The sequence below is a fragment of the Nelumbo nucifera genome, chromosome 5 (genome assembly GCF_055504915.1).
Source record: "Nelumbo nucifera cultivar China Antique chromosome 5, China Antique-T2T, whole genome shotgun sequence".
In the NCBI taxonomy this organism is placed as follows: Eukaryota; Viridiplantae; Streptophyta; class Magnoliopsida; order Proteales; family Nelumbonaceae; genus Nelumbo; species Nelumbo nucifera.
This window is the reverse complement of record NC_142653.1, coordinates 1,809,163-1,830,681: the sequence shown is the minus strand read 5'-3', so window position 1 is coordinate 1,830,681 and position 21,519 is coordinate 1,809,163. Positions and strand designations below refer to the sequence as shown.

The 21,519-nt window shown below is 36.4% G+C and overlaps 1 protein-coding gene across 2 annotated transcripts in view; it reads left to right on the top strand.

Annotated features, from left to right (window-relative positions):
* The first annotated feature begins 1,202 nt into the window (after nt 1–1,202).
* Nucleotides 1,203–21,519, top strand: part of LOC104603757 (phosphoinositide phosphatase SAC7-like) — a 42,558-nt gene continuing 22,241 nt past the window's right edge. Inside the window, exons 1-9 of one of the 2 annotated variants that reach the window (XM_088887504.1) lie at nt 1,203–1,517; nt 2,491–2,655; nt 2,782–2,865; nt 7,482–7,609; nt 7,696–7,787; nt 8,505–8,562; nt 8,829–8,885; nt 8,988–9,037; nt 9,121–9,209. In XM_088887504.1, the coding sequence (XP_088743630.1) occupies nt 1,304–1,517; nt 2,491–2,655; nt 2,782–2,865; nt 7,482–7,609; nt 7,696–7,787; nt 8,505–8,562; nt 8,829–8,885; nt 8,988–9,037; nt 9,121–9,209 (937 nt within the window). In that variant the 5' untranslated portion in view covers nt 1,203–1,303. The remainder of the gene's footprint in view (nt 1,518–2,490; nt 2,656–2,781; nt 2,866–7,481; nt 7,610–7,695; nt 7,788–8,504; nt 8,563–8,828; nt 8,886–8,987; nt 9,038–9,120; nt 9,210–21,519) is intronic. The other variant, XM_010267874.3, reaches the window with a different exon arrangement.

Here is a 21,519-nt window from a genome sequence, read left to right as displayed (position 1 = left end):
TCGAATTCAGATATGACCTGATTCGATTCGATAAATATCTGAATTTGACTAATTATTTAATTCTTATATATAATATATAAAATATTTTATATAATTTATTTATATATATAATGATTAAGTTATATAAATAATTTATATATTTATATACTTTATATCAATAAAATATTTATTCTATATATTTATTAATCATCTAAAATAATTAATTAATCAAATTAAAATCGAATCAAATATTCAAATCTTTAATTGAATTCGAATTCAGGTATTATTTTTTAATATTCATTGGATATTAGATTTTTTAATCGGATTTAAGTTCAGATATTGCCTCATCCGATTCGAATTGGATCCGTTTACACCTTTACATGCGAATAAGAGGTTTCTACATTAGTTTAAAAAAACAGTGATGCTTTGCTAGGGGTAGTTCGAGAATCCAACGTTAGTATATTTTGTTATCAGTCATCACAGCTGTACTGTCATGTGGATTTAGCGTGGGTAAGAGATCTGAATTGCTTAGAACAAAATTTAAAAAGTTCTAATTAGTTAAAAAGAAGTCTCTTAAGTTGGTCGTTAAATTCATGCCGATCAAAATGGGACGTGATTCCTTGCAACAACTATACGCATACGGGAATAAATCCAGCCGCAGTATCGAAACATTTTTTCTACATACCATGTGACTATGTGAGCTGAGGTTTTGCTTGCGGGAAATCCGGGATCGTTCAAAAATGTCGATACCCATTCGACTATGGAAGCGGAGCGTTGTAATTGCGGTTGCTCCTCAGTTCAGTCCAGTCCAGTCCCTCCCTCAGGGCTCAGGGGGTTCGGTGTTTGGGTATCATATGATGGCTTCATGCATGCCATGTTCGACTTTTATGTGGCAAAAATAATGGTGGAGAGACTGGAGAAAAGGATTCAGTGTGATTATCTCAGGAGATGTTTCTTAGCTGTCTAAAGTAATAAAGGTGGCATCATCCAGCATCTTTGACCCTCCTCCGTTGCCTGAATCGTCCATATTTCAAAATCCATGCTGACCCTTATTTCAACCGCATCATCAAATCAAATATATCGGATTTTTAGGTTAACTGGATAAGCCATAAGATTTATTTACTCCCCAAAAGAAATAGGATAAGTCATAATAATGAGAAGGGAAATAAGAAAAGGTCAAAAAAGGGTATCGCCGTATCGGATTTCGTCTTTTGGTTTGAAAATAAGAGCCGGTACAGGGTACAGCTAAGGTTCCAAAACAACGAAGAAGACTGGAGTGAGGACCCTCTCTTCCACGCTATTTTTTAACTGTGTAAGGTAGTGCATGCTGTCGCTAGGGCTATTATGCGCTGGACGCTCATGCCACCCAGACCGGAATTTCAGATCCAACATTCTCGATCTGAAATCTTCTCCTACTCGCTCTAATTATATTGTCACAGCACTGACACAACGGTTTTCCCGCCTTACTTGCCTTCGCGTTCTCTGCAATAATCGACGAGGTTTCAAGGAAGTGAGAGTGTCTTCACGTCTTCCTGGAGGTATTTGTCGTCGGTTGTTTCTTTTCTTTCTTGGTTCCTTTTTTTTTTTTTTCTTTTCTTTTCTGATTCTGCTCAATTCGAGTTCGAGGTAATTGCTAGCTTTGTTCTAACGCGTTTCCAGTCGGGTTGATTTCTGAATTCTCTTTACGTTGTTCATATGTATGGTTGTGAATTGGGATTTTTTTTTGAACTGGTTTGAAGTGTAATACAACCGTGTTCTATAGACTACTGAGAATCGGAGTAATTTTTGGTTTTGCCGATTGCTCGTTCTGATTTCTCCTTCAGCGCCTCTTTTTCTTTGTTCCTATAGTCCTATTTAACGTGTAACATTGAGTTCAAATTTATTAAGTAATTCAGGAACTTCATCATTTTGTCTAGGTTTAATGACAAAATGGGGTTTATGCGCTTCAAGTAATTCCACTAATCTAAAAAAAAAGACCTTCGTTCCCCCCCCCTCTCTTTGACTTGTATCTTCGAAGTTTATGCTTTTGAATTCTTGTATGGTCCTCTTCCCGGTAAACTAATTATGATTTTAACCTAATTCGTTCTCTCTCTGCTGTAGGTTAAGATTATGCAATATCTATTTATTTATTACACAAAATCATTTGGAGTAGGTACAGAATCTAATGCTACACCAAAAAAATACTCTCTTTTACTGATTATTTAATATCTTAAAAAATGGCTAGCATCTAAAATTTGTTTCTTTCTTGCCTACTTTCTTGTTTATTAACTCACTGAGATTAAATCCCTTAATTGGTACCTTTTCTTCCCTTTCTTGCTTATAGTATTTCTTTCCTAGCTCTCCTTCTATTTATTTAAGTTTATACGTGTATGCTCTGTCATGCTTGAATAATTTTCACTCAGTTTTGGATTGATCTCTGCCACTCTTTAGAAATAAGGTATTATTAGTGTTTTTATGTATTTACTTGTGGTCTGTTAGTTTTTATTTATTTGAATCTATTGTTGTCCTTAGTGAATCGGGCTTTCATTGCAATGGAGAAAGTTGATTCTGTGCAAAAGCTTTACACAAGAATGCGATTATGGGAGTTCCCAGATCAGTATGTTGTTGACCCAACTGATGGTTCTACTGGTTCTATTTTGTCTATAAGTCGTGTGGATGGATCGATGAAACTGATTGGTTAGCTACTTTTTCTTATCTTGTTTTTTTATTAGTGCAGGTTATCAATTTTGACTATGGTTTTTTATTTCTTAATTTATTGAGAAAATGCAAAATTATTGACGAGAAATACTTTGAATTCTGCAGATGAGCTTCCTCATTGCAACTCTGTTCAGGCTCCAAAAATTCAAACTATTTTTGGAGTAATGGGGATGTTGAAACTCTTGTCAGGCAAGATACTTTGGCCATGAACAAAATTCTTATCTTATGTCCTAGAATTGAGATCATTAGCTTAATGATGTAAATGCCAAAGTTTATTGATTCCCACTTGTTTGTTTATATGCATGTTTATCAGTACATTGACATAGTGTTTTTAAAGGGAGACAGGTAAAGGTAGTGCTTAAACTTAAAATCAATGCATACTTATAAATGGGAAGCCTCTAGGTAACTTTCATAAGAGTTCTAAAGGTTTACGGTTATTTGGGGATTGAGGACAAACTAGGGATACAAACAGATCAGATCAGATTCAAATGAAGGTATATCCGAATCTGATCTGATAATATAAATTTCATTCCGATACAATCTGATGATTTGACCAGAGCTCAAAAAGGTCGATTTGAATTTGAATATGTTAAGGATGTTTGATATTCGAATATGATGCAATCTGATAATTTCTGTAAATTCAACAAATTATTAAAAGGAAAAACATCAATATAATGATATCAAATGTCATCAATTTACAAGATAGAATCTCTATTTAAGCATATGGTATTAAAGAATTGAGGTTAAAACACCAGTCAGAGACAAAAATAATTCATTAGAGGTGGTAGTGAATACCAAATCCATTAGATGATACTTGCTGAAATCTGAATTGCTATCAAACAGTAAAAACATGCTATGCTGAAGGCACTAGTAAAAGTTGTAGTTGAAATTGTTCATGTAGAGCTAGAGCAGAGGTTACGTGAGGTAGAAAAATGATTCCTACGAGAAATTAAGGTCATAGCGAATTTGAAAGGGCATGAGAGTGAGTTCAGGAACATTGCCATTTAGCTGCATTTGTTTGGGTAGAGAATGAAGGAAATGATTTTTAACTTGGTAGGGGACCTAGAAGGTTGGTTATGATTGTTGGAATATTGTTTGGTGGGTCATTTTGTCAACTCTAATCCAAAGGTAGAAGATGTTGGAATCCGAAAAGTGCAATCCAGGTGAAGGAAATTAATGCTGGATTTTTCTTTTCATTTTTAGTTGCAAAGAGGAGGCAAAGTAGGTGCTTAAATGGGAATTGAATCAAGTCAGGATGCTGGAGTTATGGTTGGGGAAACGGAATCCACTGGTGGGAGCAATTAGAAATGTTGGAGTTACAAGTCTCATTTGGATTAATGTTTACAGTATTCTGCTCCTTGCATGATGCATGGAATCATTTAGAATAGTAAGTGAGGCTTGTGGAAGATTTAGAAAGATCAATCTGAGAATTATTCCTAGAAGAATTTAATGGTGGTGTCATTGCTAGTTGAACTGTTGAAGTGAAATAAATTCACCCGGTCCCATTGTCTTTGATGCTTTGTTTTTGTTGGGAAGAGTTTTGATTTAAGAATTTGGTGGAGGGTTCCTACCTATTAAGATGGCTAGAAGATGAATTGGTAAAGGAAAGGTAGGTCAGCAGAAACTTGTTTTTCTGATTCATTGAGAATGAAGACAAAAAGTCCCAATGAAGGGGATGGGTTGGAGGTTGAAGATGAGGGTATTTTTTTGGATTTTTTTTTTGAAAATGATGACATGCCATATGGATTAAATGCGGGATGCAATTCTCAAAGTTTTAAGCTCGAGGAGATGAAGGGTCATAAGATGTTTGGTTAAGCCCAAGTGTTTAAGCATGTTATTGGATTGGATTGGTTAAATAAGGTTAAGGGGGCTGGGCTATTTTGATCAAACTATTACGTGCCCACAAGTGTTACTTGACAAGTTAATGAGGTGGCTAGGTTGGGAAAGTCCATTTTGTTGGGCTAAATACTGGCAGCCTGGGAGGGGAGTTGAACCGTGTAAGGGGCTGGCTAAACAGGTTGGTCTTAGAAAAGCCTATGGGCTTCCCTAGGTCAGTCTATCAAGTGAGGAGGTTTGAAGGGCTCAACTGCTGAAGATAGGTCATGTAAAAATAGGGGATACTATGTTTGGTATGTTTCGAGGTTCATCTATAGAGACAAAGAGTTGAAGGAAAGTCTTGACATTCTTTTAGAGTCTAGAGGTTGATTGCATGGATGTTGATAGGGGAGGAAATGACAAGAATTTGAGGAGTAAAGCATATGTGGGGAATGGTTCAAAGGAAACAGTGGTAGACTTAGTGCTTGGTTTGTTTTCAAGGTAATTGTTAGTTTGTAGAGAATTTTGTTGAAGCTAATAAGGACATTGGTGTTGGGTAAGCAGATGATTTGGTTGAGAGACCCGATATCAGAGGTCATAGCCTCAATAAAGTTGTTCTTGAGATGCTGAATTGTTCATGATTAGAGGATTCTCGATTTTTGATGAAGTTGATGGTGTGCAATGTCGTCCAGGTACCTACTTTACTATCTTTTGACAGTGTGAAGGTTAGTCCTTTTACATAGGAGGTGGAAGGATGGGTTTTAATTGTTGGCAATGAAATTTTTTTGGTGGAGGAGGGAAGCAGAGAAGGGAAAGAGATGTCAAGTTATTGAGGTGAGGGTTTTAAATGGTGGGATTTTGGCTGGCTTGTTAAGAGGGAGCTATAGACTAGAATGGGAGGAGGTGGATAACATTGGAAGAGGTTTCTTTATGTCTGGAATCAAGAAGTTTCAGAGAGGGAGGGAGGAAATCAGAGGTGGATGACATTGCTTCAGCGTTGGATTTGAAGAAGGTAAGATCTTTGAACAAGATTCATATTGTTCACGTTACTAAGGTTTTCTCGCGTCTTAAAGATGGTATTGTTAGGGATGGGCCAATTAAACTTAAAAAGATTTACAAAAGAAGGGCAATCAAGTCCAAAGGGTAGAGATCTGATTTTCTTGGAGGGGACGACAAGGTTTGAAGGTTCTGGAAGGGAAGTCGGATCTTTTGGTGATCCCTTCAGATGAGGAGTCAATTCAAAGTGGTGGTTTAGAGGAATCTAGGAAGGAAGATAAGGAGGAAGAGGTGGCATCAAAGGGGGAAGAGGCAAAGCAAGGAAGCATGGATTTAAAGAAGCTTGTTGATAGGGAGGTGGAGGTTGGCAAATCTTTAGGGCTGTTATTCTTGGTAGGTGAGGCTTTTGTTAGAAGGGCTCTTGAGGAGTTTGAAAGAAGTGGGAGGAAGAGAGTCTTTCAATATCATTAAGAGGGGATGGGGGAGAAATTTGGAACGGGGAAAAGATGGAACGGAAGATTTTTATGTTGATGAGGATTAATTGTCCAATGTTGGGCAATTTTTTTTGGAAATTTTGGACGACCTCATTTGGGGTTTCTGTTGCTGCTTAGTTTGTGTTATTGTGTGGGTGAGTTGTTCTTGGTGTGTAGTGCCTTCTTGGGACTGATGGAGGTTGTATCAAGTTTTTAATTTTCTTTAATAAATTTTTTCCTTTTACTTATCAAAAAAAAAGTCAGAGGTCGTGTAGACAAGGCAGAAATGTCTAAGGAGGGTTCTAGAGTGGAAGTTACTGAGAGTGAGTTGGTAGTGCAAAATAGAACTATAGTGGTTAATAAGGAGGGTGCTGATATTGAAGAAAGGATAGGGAAAGGAGTGGGTGTGGGATGCTCAAGAGGGGAGATTGAAGGACCAAAAGTTTGTAGAAGGGAAAGAAAGTATAGAACAAAGCCATTGTTTGTAGGAAGAGATTGATACTAGGGGTGGTGATGATGAAGATACTGATGAGGAGGTGGCTGTTGATGAAACTCATGAAATTGAAGGGGAATCTGAGAAGTGGTGAATACAAAAGTGGAGGTGAGTAAATCACTAGGTTTGATTTTTCTAGGTGGGGAGGAATTTGCCAGGAATACTTTTAAGGATTGGAAACAGATGGAGTTAATTCAATACAAGACGACTTAAAATTTCCAAATTTTAGTAGGAAGGTAACAAAGAGGAAGGAGAGGTGGTGGCAGATCATGTTTTTGAGAAGAACATTGTCTAGGAGTTAGAAAGGATCAATGATTAAGGATCTGAAGTATGATTAGAAGAATCCTAATGCTGTAAGGTGATTATTAGGCAGAAAAACTATAGAAGAGTTCAGGTTTCAAAAGTGTTTGCTTAACTCCATCCTTTGAGGTTGGTCCTATAAAGAAGGTGAAGAAGTCTAAGAAATTCTGTAAGAGAGGTGTTGGGATCGTATTCAATCCTTTGAAGAGCTTTGAGTAATTGAGTAAAATCTTATGTGGTGTTATGGTTGAGTTTTTGTCTCTCTGTAGTTCTGGTCTTATTGTTTGATTGGGGTCTGATGCTCTTGTTATTGGATTCGGTAGGTTGTGTTGTCTTTTGGGTGTTGTTTTTGAAGATGGGTTGTGGATTATTAAGTTTTGTTTCCTTTTCTCTCAGGTGACTTACTGGCCACCTTTCTCATATCTTCTTTTTTTTTTAATTTTATTTAATGACCAAAAAAAAATCAATTTACAAGATGAAATTGGTCATCGTACTCATATATAAAATGCACATTCACTTATACACAAATAAATTTCTGTTTTGTTTTTGGTTGAGTTGCAATTTTGATGTTTCTTCTATGACCGGACTGGCAATTTGTTGTGTTACCATGATCTTATTCCTTGAATGGATTGGCAAAACAGGATTCATGTAGCCGACCCCATAGTTGGGTTAAGGCATGGATGATGATGATGACTTTGATCTTATTCCCTTTTTCTTTATATTTGTAGGGTCATATGTCTTAGTGATAACAGGCTGCAAAAGTGTTGGGTCTTACTTGGGGCACCCAATCTTCAAAGTTACATCCATAAAGATTTTGCCATGTGACCATTCTCTAAAAAGTTCCTCAGTCGAACAGGTACTGAAGTTATGATTTTACTATTATTGGTTGCTTCTATTGTAGACTGGTTATTTTTAAACTGTCATTTGCACTACCTTTGACAGAAAAAGATGGAGACTGAGTTTTCTGTGCTCCTAAATGCTGCAGAAAGGACTTCTGGTTTGTACTTCTCCTATGACGTGAACTTAACACTCAGGTGCATTTTCTTTCTGGATTGTGTTGCATGTGTTCTATTCTGTACTCATAGATGAACTGTGGTTGACTATTTAGATGACAAAAAAATGCCACTATGAATTCTTGTTTTTTTTTCCCTGAAAAATGGTGACTTTCAATCAAAAAGAAAGAAGGGGGGATGTACAATACAACTCAAAACATCAAAGCATGAAGAAAAAAGAGATCCCTTCTAAATTACAAAAGCAATGAATTCCCACTATACAAAGAGTCCCTCTCCACCCCTGCTTTGGCCAACCCATCAGCACCACTATGTTCTTTCTTGTTTGGCTCTTGTTGATTGTCAGCTTGCGTATTTGGTGGCATTGAGCTTGTAACCCCCAAGTATTTGAAGTTGTTAGTGTTTGGACTACCCTCGTTGTTTGTTGTGCATGAAAAGGAAAAATATCAAGAAGGATAAGGATGATGTAAAGCCATCGAGACTAAGCATCAGATGACATCAAAACAGAGAAACCTATTTAGCACTGAAAGAAAGTGGCCAGTTACCTATGAAAATCAAATCTCACTATATAGGCCCTACATAAACGCCAATGTTTCTGACATTAATTAATTCCTTAAGCAAAATTTGATGTGTTTTTTTTATGGGAAATTGTTTAGACATATATTTTTGTTTTCTTTTATCTATTTTTTTGCTTGTTAGCATGCACCTTATTTTTTATTTATTTATTTTTTTGTATTGCAGCTCACAGCAGTTGCATAATTTGGGTGATGAGTTAAGGCGGCTTCCTCTTTGGAGACAAGTAAGTTCTTGCTTACATATTGACTTAATTGTTCACTGAGTTGTCTAATAGTAATAAAAAAGATTGCTGGCTTTCCAAATAAAGGGGACTAGTGTTTGGTTACACCTGAGTTTATGTACAAAGAATGGTTTTTCCATCTTTTTATTCGAGATATTGGTCCTTTTTAAATTTTAAATGTTATATATGTACAATAATATTCATCCTTACAAAATAAATGGCTGATCTGATTTATGTTATCATGCCTTTGAATTGTTGTTCTGTCACAGGCAGATCCTAGGTTTTTATGGAATAATTATATGTTGGAAATGCTCATAGAGAACAAGGTTAGATGTATATAAAGCTATCTCGTATTGAATAGGCCATTCAGTGTTTCATGGTTATAAACAAGTTGCTACTGACAACTGTTCATTTTGATGTGTGTGCAGCTTGATCCGTATTTGCTTCCTATTATCCAAGGGAGTATCCTTATGTTTTGGTTAGCTTTAGCATTTGCCAGCTATTTCCTTGATTTATTTCATTGCAATATATGGCTTTCTATTTGAAGTTACATCTTAACAGCCCATCAGCCTTTCAGAACTTTCAAGCAGCAATCGGCAAAGACACAATGGATGTTACTCTAATTGCAAGAAGATGCACAAGGAGAACTGGTAATTTCAGAATTTGAGCTTTGGTCTTCTTTGATTTTCTGTAGTGAACTTAGCTTTTTTTATCCCATAGGGATAGCACTTGGAAGGGTTTAGTGAATAACCAAAATTTCTTAAAAGATTCTGATGTAGGAAATCTTTCTGAAGTTTCAATCTCTCACTAATAATGAACAAGATAGGATAATGGATGAAGCTAAAGAAAGGAACAATAGAAGAAGCTACTTCAAGGATTCAATTAGTCACACTCCTCTTCTTGAATCAAGTGACAGTTATACCAATCTCAGTAAGTGGCCTTAAATGATACACACTAAAGAAGAATAACTTTTGAACACCATGCCCAAATAAAACAAAACAAAGAGTCCTTCAATTCCCAATAATCAATTGTGTCAAGTAAAAAGAGCTTCCATATTTTTTTAATGGTCCATAAGTAATTTCTTAATTAGGAAAAGGAAGAATAGAAAATACTCATAAAAAGGAAAAATAGAAAATAACGTGTATCAGAAAAATATCTTGACAGTTGATGTAGGAATGACTGCTCTGACACTAAATTGATATAAGCCTGATTATCTGATACCAAATTGATGTAGAACTGGCTATGGATCAATGATGAAGCTAGGAGGGTAATGATGGGTTAAGAAACATTTAGAGATGATTTTAGGACTAAAGAAACTCTTATGACTAGGACCAAGGTAAATAGAAAATAAAAAAAAAAATCTGAAGTCTAGGAATGGAATTTTTACTTTTTTAGTAAAACATTGTAAATTGTAATGATGTGTAGAATGGTAGATTAGGTTATTCTCGAATCACTTCCTTTGGGATAAACCCAAGAAACCTGAAATAAGGAACTGCAAAATTTCCAAAGAAAAGTGCTAGATGTTGCTTCTATCTTTTCTTGCTAAATTAGGTGCTGCTTCTATTGGGTGATTTCTGATCACCTTTCTTGTACCTTTCTTTTTCTTTTAAGAAAAAATTATTTTTACTATAAAAAAGTGATAAATGGACAGAAGAGAAAGGGATGGTTGATTTATTGCATAAATTCTTTACATATAGCACAAAAGTTTTGGACCTGCACATATTTGTAACTTGCTTGGTTGATGTTTAAACTCCAAATTCCATAATCTTGTGGCTTTTAGAATAGTAATTAAATAACCTATCTAGTGACATCAAAATCAAGGACCTTTTAACATTTCAAAAAAAAAAAAGGGAAGAGGAGCAAATTCTGACCATTCAAATTTAAGACTTGAGACATTCTTTCTCTTGCTTTGATTGGAGGCGCAAACAATTTACAAATAACTTGAATATTAGCTCCATGAAACCCCATATCAGATTCTCAAATCAATTTAACTGAACTAAGCCCTGCCCAAACTATAGGATGTCAGCTAAATGACAATTCAGGATCAATGTTTATGAAAGATGATCATCCAATCATCATGTTATGCAAAAATTCCATCCATTAGAGTGGTGAAAAAATCAAATTTTTGTTGAAACCCTAATGCTGAAATCTCATAGGAGAAAATTCTGGATTTTCTATTCTTGGATTGAATGGGTTTTGGACCATGAAAGATCCGATCTTTTGGAACAAGATTATGTGCATTACCTGATTTTGAAGTCCACAAATGCAGAATTCGATGTGGTGTTCACACCCATGCCAAATCCTCCTCAAATCATTGCAACTTTGATCTTGCAGTCTTGGATTCTTTCTTCAGAAGTTACAGCAGCAAAGGTCCGGCCTTTCTCAATATTTTGGGCAATATTTTTAATCCAAAACAAACCTAAAAGAGTGTTCGAAAGAGTGGATAAAAGGGTTGGTCGAATGGGGTTGAAAACCCTAGTCAAAACCTCTTACAAAGGTAGGACAAAATTCAGCAAGTAATGAGAGAATAGGATGCACCCGACCCCCATAGTTGTCAAGGTGACTAGGTGAGGATAGGCGACCATGGGGCGCCCAGGCGGCTAGGCGCCTAGGTGACACCTAGGCGATGGAATCTATAAATATATTAATTTATGGATTTCTATACTTCCTAAAGGACCTAAACTATTTTATAAGATATATTTGCTTACTAGCTACATATTACACTAAGCATAATCAATAAAATCTTTCATATAAGTATAATTTTCATGTGAAAACATAAAAATTAAACATCTGAATTAAAAGAAATAAGAAATCAAACAAGTGGGCTGATAAAAAAATATGCAATCAAGCAAGTAAACTAGTAAAGTGAGGGAAAAAGTCTACTAACATGGCATAAGAAAACAAATTAAAAGAATTAATCAATCCATAAGAAATCAACCTTATCATTAACAAATGGAAGAATAAGCACTACAACAAAAATAAAAATATTCATAAGAATTCAATACATACCTTGGTTGATGCTTGGTACTTTAAGAAATAATAAGATGAAATATAAAACTTGAAAGTCATTAAACCATTAAAAAAATAAAAAAAGCATAATAGCATATAATGAATAAGTATAAAACTAAACTATAAATCATCATTCATCTCCAGTTCTCCACAAGTCCACAAAAGATAAATATGAAGTTTAAAACTTCAAATGTATCATAGACAATACAATCCTTAAAGAAAATTCTCTATTCCTAATTAATTGGAGTGTCTAATAAGTAAGAACCACCAACACCTCCCTTGAATGCATCAATATCATTAGCACCATAATCAACATCTTCATCCTCCTCCTCCTCATCATCATCTTCTTCCTCATCTTCATTATCTTCCATATCATTGCCCCATATCTGCTCTTCTTCTTCTTCTTGAACAACACTTTTGCCTTTATCTTGTCTTCTAGACTCACCTCTCTCATGACCACCTCTACCTCTACCTTTACCTCTACTTGGACCTCCACTTGCATTTCCACGTCCATGTCCACTTCTCCTTGGCCTATTTGATCCTTCAAGGATTTTAGATGTCCCTAATGCTTCATCAACTTGAGTCCATGTAAGATCACACCCTTCATGGACCAAGTCATTTGAAGGGTCTTTCCCAGTCAACTACTCACTGGTTTCATCTACATCATCAAAGAAAATAGGGTCAAATTGCTTTGGATTTGCATGCCTTGTTGTAAATCTTCCTCGAAGGCGTTGGTTGTATTGAACAAATACAAGATCATTGAGTCTCTTTTGATCAAGCCTATTCCTCTTTTTTGTATGAATCTACATTCACAACAAAATAAGAAAAATTATAAAAATAAGCATCTTAAGTTCTTAACTTTCATAAATAATTTTATCACAAAACCAAACATTAGGTCCATTGCTTAGAACTTACATGCTCAAAAGTGCTCCCGTTGCGCTCACAAGTAGAAGAAGTGCATGTAAGACCTAATATGCATAATGCAATACGCCTAAGGTCTGGAACTCTGGGGGTGCAATGTCCATAGCTATGCCACCAATCAGCTACAAAATAGAAAAAATTAATTAAAACAATATAAATTTAAAATAACGGGAATAAAATATAAATATAAGTTTCAAGAAAAGAGAGCTTATATTACTTGGTTGCTTCGTTTCACGTTGCCTAATTGCCAATTCTTTAGAGAAAACACCACGAGTGTGTTTATATTCTTCCAACTGATGAGAGATATTGTCTTGAATTTCAATATCACTGACCATTCTCTCAATGCAATCTAGAAAGCCCATTTCAAACTTTCCAACCGATGCTTCATCTTGTGCTTTAGCCTTATAATAAAGGGCTGGATTAAGAAAAAAACCAGCAAGGTGCAACGAATGTTGCATCATATTAGTCCAACGCTTATCAAAAATGTCTAAAGGGAGTATAAGCCCATTTTAGACATTTTTGTAAAGTTAGAAAAGAGGTGGCGAACCTTGTGACTGCACATCGTACAAGATCTCTTCCATTTGGTTTTTCCCTCATGCGTGCAAGAAGAAGAGGATGCCTATAAATAAAAGTAGTCACTTGTCTTGCCTTGGCAATACAACTTTTTGTAGACCTCAATTCTCCAATGTCTTCCAACATAAGGTCTAAACAATGAGCAGCACAAGGAGTCCAAAAAAATTCCTGCTCTTCAATCTTAAAAGATCACCGACAACAACATAAGTAGAGTGGTTATCAGTAACCACTTGCACTACATACTCCTCCCCTATCTCCTCAACAACTTTATCAATCAACTCAAACAGAAAACTTGCATTATGGACTTCATTTGATGCATCAACTGATTTTAGAAAAAAAGTTCTTTCGGGAGAATTCACCAAAAATTTAATCAAAGATCTTTGCCTTTTATCAGTCCATCCATCAGACATGATGGTACAACCATAAGTCTTCCAAGAAGCCTCATACTCCTTGTACATTAGATTTGTCTTCTCAACCTCCCCTTTCAAGAGTGGCTCTCGTAACTCATGGTAACTTGGAGGTTTGTATCCGGACCCGAATTGTGCAGATGCTTCAACCATAACTTCAAAACTTTTCAACTTCACTGTATTGAAAGCAATCCCAGCTTGATAAAACCACTTTGCTACATATTTATGTACTTTTCTTCTTTCTTCCTTCTTCAAACGACTTTCAGTGCTTGTTTGAACCAATTGTCCTTTATGCCTTGTTTCAACAACTTCTTCTGGACTTGGTCTAACAAAACTATTCGTAGGTCCTCTGACATTTTCCTTCCTTTTTGGTGGAAGGGGGGAATTTGAAATTGGAGTGCTCCTACCACTTGAAATGGAGACACCTTTTATGGGCTGATTACTTTGATTGTTAGAACTCCTTTCAGATATAATCTGCTCCCATGCTCCACGATTATCTTCAACTGTAAAATCATCCAATGGTTTCTTCCTCTTATTCTTTTGCATATATTCTTGCATCTCCTTGGCAATACTTGCAGTAGTTTTGGGACATTTAGTCACATCCCCATAGCCCCCAATCAAATGTTGTTTTATCCTTTTTATTCCCCCTTTAACAACTTTACCACATAATGAGCATGAGACTGCATTTTTATCTTCTAAATCATGCCAAAATGCATATTTCCATGCAGGGTCCTTTGATTGAGCCTTACGCAACACTGCCACTTTCCTCTTCAAATGTCATCTTCTATTTCTATTGAAAGAAAACCTAATCAGCAAATAAAATAAACAAAAATGTTATTATGTTAAACTAGAAAATAGTTTTTTTTTTGAAAAAAGTTAACTAATTTTATTAATGAAAGGAGAGGTACACAAGAGGATGTACAAGTACAAAGGAGGGGCCGGACCCCTGAGAACTACACAGGAGGACAGGAATCACAGTACAATGACTCTAGAATAACTCCTAATTTTGCTAGACCATCTGCAATTGCATTTAGCTTTCTTGGGATCCAGGTTAGAGAAACATTCATATGAGCCAGGAGGTCCCTTGCCTTTGATAGGAAGTGACTAAGTCTCCAAGGTCCAGCTTCCTGTTGTTCCAACCATCTTATAGTATTGGTTGAGTCACCTTCAATTGAGAAGCTTTGAATGCCCAGTTTGCTGACTAAGCGAATCCCTGTTAGAGCTGCTAACACTTCTGCTAAGCTAGAAAATAGTTAACAATTAACAAAGCAAAGCAAGCAATGAAGTTTCAGACAATATTGCAAATTTGCAAGATTCATAATTTCATATATTTGCTAAATCCTAAGTAAGCAAGCAACCATAATGCAAATCAGAAAATGCAATCAGCCAAAATAAAAAAAATAAAAAACAGTTATTTAACAAAGATGATAAAAAATCAGCCAAAATAAGAAAAATAAAAAACAAATTTAACAAAATTGATAAAAAATCAGCCAAAAAAAATAAATAAAAAACAAAACTGCTAAAAAATCAGCCATAATGCCATATACATATAATCAACCAAAATAAAAAAAATAAAAATAAAAGTTACAAAACTGATAAAAATCAGCCATATAGATATAATCAACCAAAATAAAATACAAAACTGATAAAAAATCAGCCATAATGCCATATACATATAATCAGCCAAAATAAAAAAAAAATAAAAACAAAAGTTACAAAACTGATAAAAAATCAGCCATATAATCAGCCAAAATAAAAATAAAATAAAATACAAAACTGATAAAAATCAGCCATATAATCACTTAATCAGCCATTGAGCCAAAAAAAAAAAAACATTTCACTCAAACATAACTCAGATTTTCAATTCAGCATCAGCAATCAGCCATATAATCAGCATAGTAGCATACAATCACTTAATCACTCAAACATAACTCAGATTTTCAATTCAGCAATCAGCATAATAGCATACAATCAAATTCAAAATAAAATATTTCAAAAAAAAACAAAAGAATGGAATCATGGATCAAGAACTCAAAGGGGCGGACGACTGTTGGACTGAGTCAGAATGGAAGAAGAAGACTGAAGAGTGAAGTAAGAAACAAGAAAGAAACTTACCTGCCGCTGCTGGAGCTGAGGTACGATGGAGGTGGGCTGGGGCTCGAGCTGGTGTTCGGTTCTCCTCCCTCTCCAATCGAAAAACTTTGAGACAGAGAAAAAAAATAATATTAATTTGTCTTAATGGTTAATACTTAAGAGACAAGAGTTAAGTGATAGTGTGATACCAGACATATTTTAAAACAATACAACCATCAATAAAATTGCAAAACAATAAATTAAATTAAAAAATAATTTTATTGTAAGTAAATAGGCACCCACCTTATATGTAGGCGCCCACCTAAGTATTTGGGCGGGTGCCTAGTATGTAAAACTTGGGGCGTCTGGGCGAGGCGATCATGCTAGGTGTCGCCTTGACAACTATGCCGACCCCTTCATGTTTCAATCTATTTATCGACTTGGGAGGGCTGCATGAGCCCTCTCATAATCGAAATATAATTCCTAACTCCTTTAGGATAAGATTTGAGAGAGTCCAACCCTCTTAAATCATCCATTAGATTGGAATCCATCTAACTAGTCTAACTAGTCAAATCCTAGTCTTACTAGACGTCTCTAGTGCATTGTTTGACTAGGACTCTAATGTGAGAGTTCTAATTATCCATTAACACTCTAATAATAGTTATGGAAAAATTCTTATCCAATTGGGAAATTCTTATCCTTGTGGCAAATGAATGTGTTGTTGAGAAAAGGAAAAAAAGAGGAAAAGGCTTGGTTTGTAAGTTGGATTTAGAAAAGGCCTATGACTTTGCGAATTGGGATATCCTACTATAAATCCTAGAAAGGTTTGGGTTTGGAGAAAGGTGGAGGAAGTGGATAAAAGGATGCATTAAGTCAGTTCACTATTCCATTCTTATTAATGGAGTGGCGAAAGACTTCTTCCTGGCTAAGAGAGGTTTAAGACAAGGGGACCCCATTTCTCCCTTCCTTTTCACCTTAGTAACAGAGATCCTAAGTAAGATGATTACAATTGCAGACACCCAGGGCCTGATCAGGGGTTGAAGGGTTGGAAGAGATCAAGTAATTGTTTCACATCTCCAATTTGCTGATGATACAATTTTGTTTTGCGAGAATCTTGATCTGGAAATGGTGAGTAACCTAAAGTTGCTGATTGAGAATTACGAGGGTATTTCTAGTTTGAGAATCAATTGGAACAAAAGCGGAATTGCTGGAATTAATGTGGAGGAAGAGGAGCTCTTGAGCTTTGTAGAGGTGTTGGGGGTGTGAGATTAGAAGTTGGCCCATTACCTACCTTGGCCTACCTTTGGGGGGGGGGCGGGGGGGAATCCAAGGACAGAAGGATTCTGGAAGCCGGTGGTTGAAAGGTTTGCAAAGAAACTGGCCACTTGGAAGAGAACTTATTTATCTTTAGGGGGAAGGATTACATTCATTAGGGCCACTTCAGCAAATCTACCCATCTACTTGCTTTCTACCTTTTGTATCCCAGCAAGGATTGCAAAACATTTAGAGAAGTTCATGAACGATTTCCTTTGGGAACCGGGGGAGGAAAAAAAGGATCACTTAGTCAAGTGGGAACAGGTTAGTAAGCCAAAAGAGCAAGGGGGTCTAGGATTGGGAAACATTGCCCTAAGGAACACTGCATTGTTGGGTAAATGGTTATGGAGATTTCCCTTTGAAAGAGATAGGTTGTGGCACAAAGTAATTGCAAGCATTCATGGTCTAGATTGCAATGGTTGGGATGCTAAATTGGCTCATCACTCCACTTCAGCCTCTCCTTGGAAAGCTATTCACGAAGTCTACCCTATATTCTCTAGTTCCATCTGTTTTGATGTAGGAAAGGGGAATAGAATCCGTTTCTAGGAAGACCTTTGTGTTGGGGAATCACCACTTAAAGATCAATTCCCTGACCTTTATACCATTTCTGGCTTCAAGAATGAAACCAATTCTAATTTGGGTGTGGCTTCCCATTCAGGTATCAACTGGAACCTTGGTTTCAGAAGAGGCCTTAGGGATAGAGAGTGTATCTTGTTGACCGATCTCCTTGGAACCTTGCAATCAGTTTGCTTAGACCACAATTTGGAGGATTCTAGATTTTGGGTAATCTCCCCAGATGGTTTCTTCTCTTGCTCCTCTTTTGTCAGTCATCTTGCTTCTGCTAGGCCCCAAGGGCTGGCTCTCCCGGTGAAAGAAATTTGGAGCAAACCTACCCCACCAAAAATCCAAGCTTTCTACTGGACCCTTTTCCTTGGTAAGGTAAATACTTGCGACTTGTTGCAGAAAAGGAGTCCTTCCACTTGCCTCTCTCGTCATATGTGTTTTCTTTGTAGGAATAGTGGAGAGTCCCTCTCCCACTTATTGATCTCCTGCCCATTTGTACGTCATGTTTGGGAAATTTTCTGTTCTCTCTTTGGTTGCAGATGGGACCCTCCCCAAGAGGAAAGAAATAACAGAATTTTTGCTGGAAAATCTAGAACCTTGGAAGATGTCATTGACAGCATAAAACTGAGGGTTGCGTTGTGGATAAAAACCTTGGACAGTTTTCAAGTTTTCTCTGTAACTGACATCCAAAGGGCATGGAAAGAGATAGCACAGTCCTCTAGGGGCAAGGAAACTGTTGAAATCTGTTAGTTAGTTAGTTTCCTTTTTTTTAATTAATTAACTCTGTTATTTTTCTGTTCTTCAGTGCCAGAGGGGCATTCTTGTAATCTCACTTTCTTTTATTATTTAGTTGGGTCGCCCTAATATAAATACTAATGACTGGTTGCCAGTCATAACTTTAGATCCCAGAATTCTCTTTGCCTCCCTCCTATTCTCTCTCTCTTCCTTTCTTCTCCCTTTCTTTTCTGTTTCTCTGATTTGTTCAACCCAGAAAACAGAAACTATAAGAGTTGAGTGGAAACCACCAGAGGTAAACAAAGTGAAATTGAATTTTGATGGAAGCTCTATGGGCAATCCGGGAGTGGCAGGAATAGGGGGAGCAATCAGACATGAAGAATGCAAGATATTGGCTCTATATTCAGGGCCAATTGGTATTACAAACTCAACAAAGGCTGAGTTATTGGCATTACTACAGGGCCTTCGATTGGCAAAGCAATTGGGTTTTTGTCAGGTGGAAGTGGAGGGGGACTCAAAAGTTGTAATCTCTTGGGCAAGATGTAATAGCCCTGTCCCATGGACCCTCGAGCATATCTTCAGAGAGGTGGAGAGATTAGCAAAGGATATAAATGCTGATTTTAGGTGGATCAGGAGGAGTGCAAATGGGTTAGCAGATACTTTTGCCAAACAAGGGGCTGCAAGGCAGCAACTATATTGGGCCTCGTTGTAACTTGGATTGTAATCATTGGGGATGACTATTGGGTCATCAGTCTGTAATTAACTCCACATAATTTAATTAATGAAACCATCTTTTTTCTGATAAAAAAATTACAGCTTGTATGGTGTGGGACCCACAACTCAATAGGAGAGCCAATATGTCACATGCTTTATGCAAGTTAGTGGGGCCAACTACTTCGACCCATACTAATATTGGCTTAAGTAATCAGGCTAAAGTGTCTAAACACTTAAACTACTTGGGACCTTACCATCCTAAAGGCCCGAGTCTATTGGTTCATCCTATTATGTGATAATCAAGTCAATGCAACCCAATTAATCACTTGCAGTTAATCTCTCTGTTAAAAATACTTGACACCACATTAAAGGAAGGACTTTTTCCCTCTTTGTCCTAACATGGTGTCCAACTTCCGTCACTACTTGGATCCTTCATTGAGGATTCAAATAATCCTATTGCCGTCAGATTCAGGAGTCCAAAGTTGTACAGAGTATTCTCTATGTCTTGACACAGTAGCTGATCTTATCACATTGATCATTAGTCGAAATACCATCCTTAGATGCCCCAACATACCTAGTTATTTGATCCCAGAAGCATCTCATTGGTTGGTATATCAAAGACAGACAAGTTTGATACTAAATCCAATATTAATATCAAGTCTAGGGATTAAGAGCAACACCCAGTTGTTACACCTATCATAAAGTCTAGGAACATGCTGGGTTTGGTCCAATTTAATGTTTCTTATGGGGGTGCAACATTTCTGGGTTAGGGTTGGGATTTTGTCAAAATTTCAATGGGCCCAACCTGAAGCCTGAGCCCAAAACAGTGTAAACTGTTAACTTGGGCCAACCCGACTTGCACCCCTAGTTTCTTATAAACACTCACCCTCACACCTTAGGTCACAACCTCATTGCTTCACAAACTTGGGTAGTGTGAGAATGATAACCTTGTAAGGATAGACTTCCTCAAGTGTATCCACTGTTTGTGAAGATTTAAGCCCATATTAAATTAATTATGTGGTCTCATACATAATACTAATATAAACCAAGGGTAATTTTGTAGAACAACTGATGCAACAAGATATAAAATTCGGTAGAAAACAACAACAAGAAGTGTTAAAATCTTGAGGTGAAACTGTATAGTCGAAGCTGGAACAAGGAACACCCCACTTTTAGGGCTGATATCTCCACTTTAGTGAATACTGAAGTCCTTCTACAAACATGATATGAGGCTTATATAGCTGCCTGCAAGCAAAGTGAAGTCCTAACACACAGTTTGACAGAAACACCCCCACTTAAGTGACTCAAATGATAGTCACATGACTCAACTTAAAAATAAAAGACTACGTTACTACCAAGCAACTATAAAGCCCGTGTAAGTTACATAACTCCAGAAAATAAGAAAGCAATGCTCAATAGCTACTTGGCTCCCCTAGGAACCCAATTGCTAGCAGGGTTACATGTGGGCCCCACGTGCTCCTGCATCAACCTCCTCGGGTTGGAAACTTGACTTTGGTGAGAAAACCTTCATGCACTCATGATATGTGGCTGGATCCAACTTCTGTAACTCTTCTTCTACGATCCAAGTAGTCTTAGTAGTTGGTTTTCCCAACCATTTCACTAAGAATCATTGATAGGTGTTTCCCCTTCTAGATTGAACCTCTTTCACATCCAAAACATCTTGTATCACTTTTGGTAACTTCTTTGAGAGCTGCTGAAACATGGTTTCTGGTGGCTGCACTTCTCCCTTAAATCCCTCAAATGGATATAAGTCAGCTCCATTAAAGATAGTACTGATTTGAAGTGTTTCCGACAACTCAATGATGCATGCATTGGAACTAATTTTCTTTAAAACTTTACAAGGCCCTAACTTTATTGAGTTCAGCTTATGGTATGTTCCCTTAGGGAACCTTTCTTTCCTCAAATGGACAAGTACTTCATCACCTTCACAAAATTCCTTGTGCCTTCTATGTTGATTTGCTGATGTAGCATATGCTTCATTACTAACTTTTATTGCTGCCTGAACCTCCTCATGGATGCGTTTGATATGATTGGCAAAATCCTCACCTTCTTCACTCACCCTTGCTTCATTCGGTAAGGGAACAAGGGTTAAAATATGTTGTGGCTTGTGCCCATCAAGGTTTAAAATGTCGATGTCGATGGAAATGTCGCTTACCAAAATATAGGACATATGTCAGAAATGTTGGAAATGTCAAGGGGAAATATTGTAAAAATTAGACATTGTGGAAATATGCAATGATATTTTGTAAAATGATAAAAGAAGCATTAAGACATTTCTAGACTATTATCTTATTCCCAACCATTATATAAAGCTAAGAAACTAAGATCAATAACAAATTAGTAAATGACGATTTACTGATTTATTATGCATTTTGATGTTTTTACAAGGTTATCTGATATTTTCTTTTCTTATTTTTAATTCTGATTTATTATAAATTCTAATATATTTATTTCACACTAGTAAATAGAAATACATTTATTCTGATTTTTTAAATATTAAAGTTATAATACATTATGTTTTATTATAAATTTAATAAACTGGTTTTTTTTTGTAGTATTAAGATTATGATAAATTCTGATTTCTTATAAAACTTAATGAATTTATTATGATTTTTAATACTAAACTTAT